This window comes from Mustela erminea, chromosome 11, assembly GCF_009829155.1.
Source record: "Mustela erminea isolate mMusErm1 chromosome 11, mMusErm1.Pri, whole genome shotgun sequence".
In the NCBI taxonomy this organism is placed as follows: Eukaryota; Metazoa; Chordata; class Mammalia; order Carnivora; family Mustelidae; genus Mustela; species Mustela erminea.
The window spans coordinates 66,537,492-66,548,082 of NC_045624.1; the positions used below are offsets into that span (position 1 = coordinate 66,537,492).

A 10,591-nucleotide genomic window follows, 5' to 3' on the forward strand; every position below is an offset into this window, starting at 1 on the left:
GGTGCTACATCTTTCATTCTTGGTTACCTCACAATAACGTGGGTTTGAGCTTCTGGTATCCAAAACTCATAACCCATTCATATGGAGGAATTGCTATAGGATAAAGCTGGAAATTGGCCCCTTGAACTAATACTCAAGCATGGATTGCTGGTTAAACATGGCAGAGTGACAAAGGGATTTGTATCCACTCCTTTCTTAAACCAGGATATGATTAAAATGGAAAGGATAAAATAATAAATAAGAGATGTCAAGAAAATTTGGGGAGATGAAAGTATATAAAAGTCTCTCACCTTGTGTAGCCAGATTCTTCTATTCTATAGAGAAGTTGAACCAGGCAGGATATGGTCTCAGGGCAACTGGGCACAGCTGAAGACGGGGTTGGGAGCACATCCAGAAAAGAGATCACTGAGTGAAGATCTGCATATTGAATGAAGAATGCATTATATTTTCTTTCCTGCTTGGCATTAGTATCTCTACAAGTCAAATTAATACTTAAATAGAAGATGTGAGAAAGAAATGAGCCCAAGAGAAAGATCTTCAGTGACTTGTGGGTGACCCAGAAAAATGGTGAATTTCTTGTTTGGTTGGCCTGCAGTAAAGTGCAGAAATCCACAAACTCTGCCCCTACCCAAGAGCTTTCCATTGTGGTTTTTAAATATGAACGGATCCATCAAGATCACCAGGCATTTGAGGAGAGTCTTTAGAATGAAAAACACAGGCCCAGAGCAAAGTGGGAAGGGCAAGGCAGAGGGAAATTCATAGGAAATAGAAAAATCCAAGGAACATAAAAAAATATTAGAAAAACTCCAACTGTTTTAATATTGACAAAGATATGAGAGGAGATTGAGTTTTTAAAAAGAAGCAGGGCAAGGGCAAAAGGGGAAACATTAGAGAAGAAGAAAAGCTCCTGGAAATTAAAACAATGATGGAAGATAAAATTGAGGAAACCTCTAAGAAATTAGAAACAACACTACCAAGACAATGATGAAAAATAAGGAAATTGCTAGTCTTGGACTGTATAGGAAGAAAATCATATTATTTGAAGGTGATGATTTTTGTCTTTTTCTTTCCCAGGATTATTTCTCTCATTATTTTTTCTTTTCCTGTTCATTGCCTTGGACCTTCAGAACAACAGTAAATGCTTCTTATCTGACTAAAGATAATGCCTTATATTCCTGACTTACTTTTTTTTTTTTTTTTTTTTTTTTTTTCATTGCAGCACTTTTTTATTTTCCTCACACAATGACGCGTTGCTGGGGCCTAATGTTCTCACATGACAGTAGAAAACCAAAAATTTGTTGTCATCTCTTAAAGAATTGAGAATTGTGTACAAAAACCTTACATAAATTAAAAGGATGAATAAATTTACAGTTGTAAATGCAAACCGTTTTCCAACTCAAGGCAATTAACCCACGGTGTTCTGGCAGGAAAACATCGGGTAAGAAAGGAAAGTGGGTCCTAAGGCTCGGACCTTCCCAACCCTGTTAGACCGGCAAGACAGAAATGACAACTCGTTCAGGACTCTTGCCAGCCTCTAGAGAAATCCTGGAATAGGCAGCTCCTACACATTAATACCCTGCACAGATCAAGAACCTCACGGCCTTGCGGATTCTCCAATCAATGGATTTCTCTTCCAGAAACGTGTTCTCAACCTCAGCCACGAACTGACCGAGCCACATGTGCTAAGGGCTTAAATCAAAGATATGTACAGGGTATTAAACATATACCAAGGGAACAGTTAACTTGGATACAAGGTCAAGATCAGCAACAAGTTCTACAATCCAGTGCTGATATCAGATACAAGCTTCAAGGACAAATTTCTTTTCAAAGGCTGATTCCAGTTTCACGAGGCCGGCATGAGGTGTGCACATCTGCCGGGGCAACTGCTACTCCGGGTTCGCTCATGCAGCAGGTGCTACGCATCTGCCCGCAGTCCGTTTAGAAGCATTTGCGGTGGACAATGGAGGGGCCCGACTCGTCGTACTCCTGCTTGCTGATCCACATCTGCTGGAAGGTGGACAGCGAGGCCAGGATGGAGCCCCCGATCCACACCGAGTACTTGCGCTCAGGGGGCGCGATGATCTTGATCTTCATCGTGCTGGGCGCCAGAGCGGTGATCTCCTTCTGCATCCGGTCAGCGATGCCGGGGTACATGGTGGTCCCGCCGGACAGCACCGTGTTGGCGTAGAGATCCTTCCGGATGTCGACGTCACACTTCATGATGGAGTTGAAGGTGGTCTCGTGGATGCCGCAGGACTCCATGCCCAGGAAGGAAGGCTGGAACAGCGCCTCCGGGCAGCGGAACCGCTCGTTGCCGATGGTGATGACCTGCCCGTCGGGCAGCTCGTAGCTCTTCTCCAGGGAGGAGGAGGACGCGGCCGTGGCCATCTCCTGCTCGAAGTCCAGGGCGACGTAGCAGAGCTTCTCCTTGATGTCACGCACGATTTCCCGCTCGGCGGTGGTGGTGAAGCTGTAGCCGCGCTCGGTAAGGATCTTCGTGAGGTAGCCCGTCAGGTCCCGGCCAGCCAGGTCCAGACGCAGGATGGCGTGGGGCAGGGCGTACCCCTCGTAGATGGGCACAGTGTGGGTGACCCCGTCCCCAGAGTCCATGACAATACCAGTGGTGCGGCCAGAGGCGTACAGGGACAGCACAGCCTGGATGGCCACGTACATGGCTGGGGTGTTGAAGGTCTCGAACATGATCTGGGTCATCTTCTCGCGGTTGGCTTTGGGGTTCAGGGGGGCCTCGGTCAGCAGCACGGGGTGCTCCTCGGGGGCCACGCGCATCTCGTTGTAGAAGGTGTGGTGCCAGATCTTCTCCATGTCGTCCCAGTTGGTGACGATGCCGTGCTCGATGGGGTACTTCAGGGTCAGGATGCCCCGCTTGCTCTGGGCCTCGTCGCCCACGTAGGAGTCCTTCTGGCCCATGCCCACCATCACGCCCTGGTGCCGGGGTCGCCCGACGATGGACGGGAACACGGCCCGGGGGGCGTCGTCCCCAGCGAAGCCCGCCTTGCACATGCCGGAGCCGTTGTCGATGACGAGCGCGGCGATCTCCTCTTCCATTGCGGTCGGCGGAGGTGGCGGCGGTGGACGCGAAGGACGAGCGGGAGGAGAGCGCGGAGCACGGGCCGGCGGCGGCGAGTGAGACCCTGACTTACTTATTATTTTTAACCATGAATGAAAGTTGAATATTACAAAATGGAGATTTACAGGGGCACCTGGGTGACATAGTCCAAGTGTCTGACTCTTGATCTCGGCTCAGGTCTTGATCTTAAAGACTTGGGTTCAAGACCAGCATGGAACCTACTTATAAAAAAAAAAAGAATGGAGATTTTTATATCTCCATTCAGAAGAGTGAATGTTTTTTTCTCCTTTTTTTTTTTTTAATTTTTTAAAAAGATTTCATTTATTTATTTATTTATTTATTTATTTTATTTTTTATTTCCAGCATAACAGTATTCATTATTTTTGCACCACACCCCGTGCTCCATGCAATCCGTGCCCTCTATAATACCCACCACCTGGTACCCCAACCTCCCACCCCCCGTCCCTTCAAAACCCTCAGATTGTTTTTCAGAGTCCATAGTCTCTCATGGTTCACCTTCCCTTCCAATTTCCCCCAACTCCCTTCTCCACTCTAAGTCCCCATGTCCTCCATGCTATTTGTTATGCTCCACAAATAAGTGAAACCATATGATAATTGACTCTCTCTGCTTGACTTATTTCACTCAGCATAATCTCTTCCAGTCCCGTCCATGTTGCTACAAAAGTTGGGTATTCATCCTTTCTGATGGAGGCATAATACTCTATCCCCAGGGGTACAGGTCTGTGAATCACCAGGTTTACACACTTCACAGCACTCACCAAAGCACATACCCTCCCCAATGTCCATAATCCCACCCCCTTCTCCCAAACCCCCTCCCCCCAGCAACCCTCAGTTTGTTTTGTGAGATTAAAAGTCACTTATGGTTTGTCTCCCTCCCAATCCCATCTTGTTTCATTTATTCTTCTCCTACCCACTTAAGCCCCCATGTTGCATCACCACTTCCTCATATCAGGGAGATCATATGATAGTTGTCTTTCTCTGCTTGACTTATATCATGCTTAGCGAAATAAGTCATTTACTTATTTAAAAGGGTGGGGGGACAGCAAGAGAGAGCATGAGCAGGGCAGGGGAAAGGGAGAAGCAGACTCCCCGCCAAGTAGAGAGCCTCATGCAGGACTCAGACAGGACCCCAGGATCATGACCTGAGCTAAAGGCAGACACTTAGCTGACGGAGCCACCCAGGTGCCTCGTTTTTCCCCTTTAAATTTGAGCCAGTATTATATTGACCCAGGAATAGAATAGGGGATTGAAAGTCAAAGTGGAATAAATTGTAAAATACATGTTTACTCAGTGATATTATTTAATATAAAAAGTTTAAAATAAGCACATTAATGATGCTGAAATCACTACGATTTTAATTATTGCTTGTCCTTAGCATCATTTAGGAATGAGCTAATTTGATAAAAGATAAATAGTTGCCTTTAGCCTAAATTGTTAATTTAGTCAATTTATTTAAAGAAGTTTGGTGATATTTTGGCAGTATCAAAAGCACATAAAAATGAAATTACAGGGGCGCCTGGGTGGCTCAGTGGGTTAAGCCGCTGCCTTCGGCTCGGGTCCTGATCTCAGGGTCCTGGGATCAAGTCCCACATGGGGCTCTCTGCTCAGCAGGGAGCCTGCTTCCCTTCCTCTCTCTCTGCCTGCCTCTCTGCTTACTTGTGATCTCTCTCTGTCAAGTGAATAAATAAAATCTTAAAAAAAAACACTGAAATTACAAAAACTATATTAGAGTAAATTAATAACTTTAGTTTGGTAACTAAAAAAATGAAATTATCTTATATTCTACTATGCAGATAAAGCAACTTACTGATTAGATGTATATTTTTACCGAGTGAACAGGCTGTGTGTGGAACAGAAGAGGCTTATGCTCTGAACCACCTAGAACAGAAAACGAAGATGTGAATTAGAACATAAGTACTAAATTTGCACAGAAAGTTCTGTTTGTAAGATTTCTGAGAAGAAATGCATTGTTGTGCTAAAGAACCCTGGACTCTGCAGCCAGACTGCCTGAGTCAGAGTCTCAACTCTACCCTAACTGGCTGTGCAAACTCAGGAAAGTACTTGACCTTTCTGTTTCACTTCCTTCTCCTTAAAATAGAGTTATAATAGTGCTCACTTTAGAGGATTGCTGTAAGGATGAAATGAATTAATATATGTAAAGCCCATGGAATAGTGCCTGATCTTTAGACATCTATAAATGTCAGCTATTGTTGGCTTGTTATTTTAAAGTTCAACCACATGTATCTCTTTGTAGTGGTTACCAATCAGGACTATTTACACTTTTCTCTTTTCTACCTTGGGTATTAGTATGTGTGAGCACATGTGTGCATGTAGTATGCTCCATGTTAGATAGAATGATGCAATAAGTTATATTTGTAAAACTTGATTCCCATAGCCCCTTATCTAATAGAACATATAGAAATTGGATTTCTATGTCGTTGAGTACTTCCCTCTGTTTCCATTTGACAAGTTTTCCACATGTTGGCAAACCTTCTGGTGTGTTTTGGAATAGAGCCCTATGCCAGAACCACCTTGCTCTAAATTTACCTTCTTCTTTGAACTATTCAGCTCTACACTAATGCTTTACTTTTATGGGATGTATTCAGGGTTTTTAAAAGGAAAGTCATACTGTGGTGCCCAGAGTAATTTCTTAGCTTTTCTGAGAAACAGACTCTTATTAAAGCCACACATCTGTGAAAACTATGTATGTTCTTCTCAAGCCAAATAAAACAACAACAACATCCTTTCCTGAGCATTGGAGAATCTTTTGGTTCCCTTTCATACATGATATTATAATTACACCACTCTTAATGAACTCTAATTTCAGGATTCAGAAACAATGGAAATAGAAAACTTTATAATTTGGATAGAGATAATTTGAACAGTGGGAATGTTTTGAAATATGTATTCCTGGGTCTTCCCCTCAGAAGAGGAAATAATCTGCCAGAGTGATGGAAGTTTTTAACTCCCACTCATTTTTCTTTAGGCTCTTTGGGGAAGGACTACAGTCCTTGTGATATTTTTGACACAACTCCCCATTCCTCTCTCCAGCTAAAAGACCCAGCAGCCCACTGTGGCTTTGAACTCCACATAGCCTGCTCTCTGGAGCTTATAGAGGGTAAACACACTCTCATTGACTTGAACGTGATACTAATGTGTTAGTTGTCTGAGAGCATCTGCATTTTCAGGGGATAAAAAATAAGTCTCTGGTAGTGGGATTTTGTATAACAGGAAATAACCAGAGGGTTTGGTAAGGACACGGACCTAGACTTGCTGGGGGCACACATAAACGGAAACTGCTTACCGGTATAGGGCCTTGTGGTTTATGAAGCACTTCATGTGCACTCAATGTTTTATATTTAATCTAATCTCTGTGGCAGGGCTATGAGGTAGGAATTAATATCCTCCTCACTTTATGTATAGAAAATTAAGGACCAGAAAATCTAAGTGATTTGATCCAACTTACAAAGCCAGAGATTTGCTATGGCCTCACAGAGATTGTTCATCTCTTCATCAGGTGTCCTTACTGTTCCTTTGGGTGGGTGGGAAAAGTGGACTTTCTGTGTCTGTTATGCTACCTATAAGGACAAACACAAATTAAAAGCAAGAGGCTTTATTCTTTTAGATGAAAACAAGGGATGAGACCTCCTCATTTTCTCAGAGTATTTACTTTAGAAATACTTCAGAAAACTTTTAAAAAAGGGGAAAGACCCAAATAAAATCACAAATGAGAGAGGAGAAGTAACAACCAACACCCCAGAAATACGAACAATTATAAGAGAATATTATGAAAAAAAATATTATGAAAAACTATATGCCAACAAATTGGACCACCAAGAAGAAAGGGGTAAATTCCTAGAAATATATACCCTACCAAAACTGAAACAGGAATATAGAAAATTTGAACAGAATGATAACCAGCAAAGAAATTAAATCAGTAATCAAAAACTCCCAACAAACAAAAGTCCAGGACCCGATGGCTTCACAAGTGATTTCTACCAAACATTTAAAGACGAGTTAATAACTAATTCTTCTCAAACCATTTTAAAAAACAGAAAATGTAGGAATACTTCCAAATTCATTCTGTGAGGCCAGCATTATTCTGATACCCAAACTGGATAAAGACACCACTAAGAATGAGAACTATAGACCATTATCCTTAATGAACATAGATGCAAAAATCTGCAGTAAAATACTGCAAACCAACTTCAACAATATGTTTTTTTAAAAATCTCTCACCACAATCAAGTGGGATTTGTCCCTGGGATACAAGGATGGTTCAGTGTTTACAAGTCAATCAGTGTGATACATCACATCAATAACAGGAAGGATAAGAGTTATATGATCATTTCAATAGGTGCAGAAAAAGCATTTGTCAAAGTACAACACCAATTCATGACCAGAATCTCCAACAAGGTAAGTTTAGAGGGAACATGCTTCAACATAATAAAGGCCACATATAAAACACCCACAACTAATATCATCCTTAATGGGGAAAAACTGAGAACTTTCCTCTAAGGTCAGGAGCAAGACAAGATGTCCACTTTCACAACTTGTATTTGATGTAGTACTGAAAATCCTAGCCACAACAATCAGACACAAAAAGAAAAGGCATCCAGATCTGTAAGGAAGAAATAAAACTTCTACTCTGCAGATGACATTGTACTATATATAGAAAACCTGAAGGAATCCACCAAAAAACTATAATAATTGAATGACTTCAGTAAAGTCATAGGGTATAACTTCAATATACACAAATCTGTTGCATTTCTATACATCAACAGTGAAGCAGCAGAAGGAAAAATTAGGAAAACAATCCCATTTACAACTACGGCAAAAATAATAAGAAGCCTAGGGGAAAACCTATCAAAAAAGTAAAAGACCTGTACTCTGAAAACTATAACACACTGATGAAAGAAATTGAAGATGACACAAAGAAATGGAAAGACATTCCATGCTTGTGGATTGGAAGAACAAATATTGTTAAAAAGGTTATACTATACAAAGCGATCTATGTTGAATGCAATCTTTATCAAAATACCAACAGCATTTTTCACAGAACTAGAAGAAACAATTCATATATTTGTATGGAACCACAAAAGACTCTGAATAGTCCAAGCAGTCTTGAAAAAGAAAAGCAAAGCTGGAGGCATCACAATTTCAGACTTCAAGCTATGTTGCATATCTGTAGTAATCAAAACAGTATGGTACTGAAAATAAGCATATAGATCAGTGGAACAGAATAAAAAACCCAGAAATGAACCCATAAGTATATGGCTGATTAATCCTCAACAAAGCAGGAAAGAATAGTCAATGGGAAAAGAACAGCATCTTCAACAAATGATGTTGAGAATACTGGACAGCAACATGCAAAAAAAGAAATCGGACTGCTTTCTTCTACCATACACAAAAATAAGTCCAAAATAGACTACAGACCAAGTCCAAGACCTGATGCCACAAAAATCCTAGAAAAGAACAAAGGCAATATCCTCTGTGACATCAGCCATAGCAAGTTTTTTTCTAAATATGTCTCCTGAGGCAAGGGAAAGAAAAGCAAAAATAAACTATTTGGGAATATATCAAAATAAAAACTTCTTCACAGCAAAGGAAACAGTCAACAAAATTAATGGGCTGAATGAGAATTAATTACTGAATGAGAAGATATTTGCTAATGACCTACCTGATAAAGTCCTAATGTCCCAAATATATAAAGAACTTATAAAAATCAACACTCAAAACGAAAATAATCCAATTTAAAAAAAATGGGCAGAAGACATGAACAGACATTTCTCCAAAGAAGACATCCAGATGGCCAACAGACACATGAGAAGATGTTCATCATCACTGATCATCACGGAAATCAAAACTATAGTGAGCTATCACTTCACACCTGTCAGAGTGGCTAACAATGACACAAGAAATGACAGGTGTTGATGAAGATAGGGAACAAAAGGAACACAGGTGCACTATTGATGGGTATGCAAACTAGTGTAGCCACTGTGGAAGACAGTATGGACTTTCCTCAAAAAGTTAAAACAGAAACTACCTTATGATTCAGTAGTTGCATAATTATGCAAAGAATACAAAAAATTAATTCAAAGGGATATGTGCACCCCAATGTTTAGAGGAGCATTATTTACAATAGCCAAATTATGGAAGTATCCAAAGTGTCCATGGATTGAAAAATGGATAAAGAAGTGGTATGTATCTATCTATCTCCCTATCTAGATATATAATGGAATATTATTCAGCCATAAGAAGAATGAATTCTTACCATTTGCAACAACATGGATGGATCTAGAGAGTATAATGTTAAGTGAAAGAAGTCAGAGAAAGACAAATACCATATGACTTCACTTATGTGGAATTTAAGAAACAAATGAACAAAGGGAAAGCAAAAGAGAGAGGCAAATCATAAAACAGATTCCTAGGGAGAACAAATGATTACCAGAGGGGAAGGGGAAGGGTGTGTGGAATGAGCACTGAGTAATGTACTGAATTGTTGAATCACTCTATTGTACACCTGAAATAAATACAACACTGTATGCTAACTAACTGGAATTGAAATAAAAACTTTTTAATGTTTTAGAAAATCTGTCATCATACATACTTTCTCTTTTTGAAATGTATATAAATCTTTTGACATGTATATAAATCTTTTTGAAAACTAGGTCTTTTCTTGGCTTTAAGACAGAACAAAGTCAAAAGACCTTGGTGCCATCTCTTTGAAATGTAAACACCAAGGGAGATAACATCCCTATCTCCCAGTTCTAGGGGAGACTGTAGGAGCCTCACTTTGGTTGTTGCCTTACTTCTAGTTGCAAAACTACCTCCTGTCATGAATGTATGAGTTTGTTCTTCTGGATAAAGCCAATAAACTAACTGTCGCGAGCAAAACCCCTGTGTCCCGCCAGGAGGTCGCAACGTGTAAAGAAGAGATAGAGAGATGGATATGATGTAACTCACTTGATCTTTATTGGGACGAGGTCCGCACCACTATCGTGGCCCGGTCACCGTCCGCTGACGTTGTCACGGAGAAGGAGAGGTCGCCTCACAATCTAGACAGAGAGGTCACTGCAGAAGTTGAGACTGAGAACCAGCGAGTGGTTGGCACCGAAACTGCTGGGGCGTCGGTAACACCGGCAATGATGTTCTCCCGACAGGGAACTCGCTTCACCTCAGTCCAACCCGATGCCTCTTTATATACTGTGCTAAGTCTCCTTCATAAACATATTACATCACTTATTTTTCTTATGCTTACACACCAAAAACATACACACGTCGCAAACATGTTTTGGTCTACGATATTTCGAACAAATTAAAAATATTTGCAACTTGTTACTCTGCACTAATCTTATCACTACACGCATATGGTCTAGGCTTACTTGCTATGTGGTATTTGCTATGAGGCTAGTTTGTTATCACTACACGCATATGGTCTAGGCTTACTTGCTATGTGGTTAGTTTGCAATTTGTTCCTGT

The 10,591-nt window shown here is 41.0% G+C and overlaps 1 protein-coding gene and 1 long non-coding RNA gene across 2 annotated transcripts; both read right to left on the minus strand.

The window, feature by feature from the left end:
* Positions 1 to 266: 266 nt before the first annotated feature.
* LOC116568973 lies at positions 267 to 10,178 on the minus strand. The gene is made up of 3 exons (XR_004276802.1): positions 10,076 to 10,178; positions 4,917 to 4,987; positions 267 to 417 (listed from the first exon to the last, which is right to left on the minus strand). It is a non-coding gene; the product is annotated as an uncharacterized LOC116568973 (long non-coding RNA).
* Positions 1,215 to 3,150, minus strand: LOC116568971 (actin, cytoplasmic 2-like). The gene has a single exon (XM_032304853.1). It carries the CDS (start codon positions 3,064 to 3,066, stop codon positions 1,939 to 1,941), a length of 1,128 nt encoding a protein of 375 aa, XP_032160744.1. The 5' UTR covers positions 3,067 to 3,150; the 3' UTR covers positions 1,215 to 1,938.
* Positions 10,179 to 10,591: the final 413 nt, after the last annotated feature.

What these genes read in the sequence shown, in the direction of transcription:
- LOC116568971 (XM_032304853.1), bottom strand. Translation starts at nt 3,066, where the DNA reads ATGGAAGAGGAGATCGCCGCGCTCGTCATCGACAACGGCTCCGGCATG.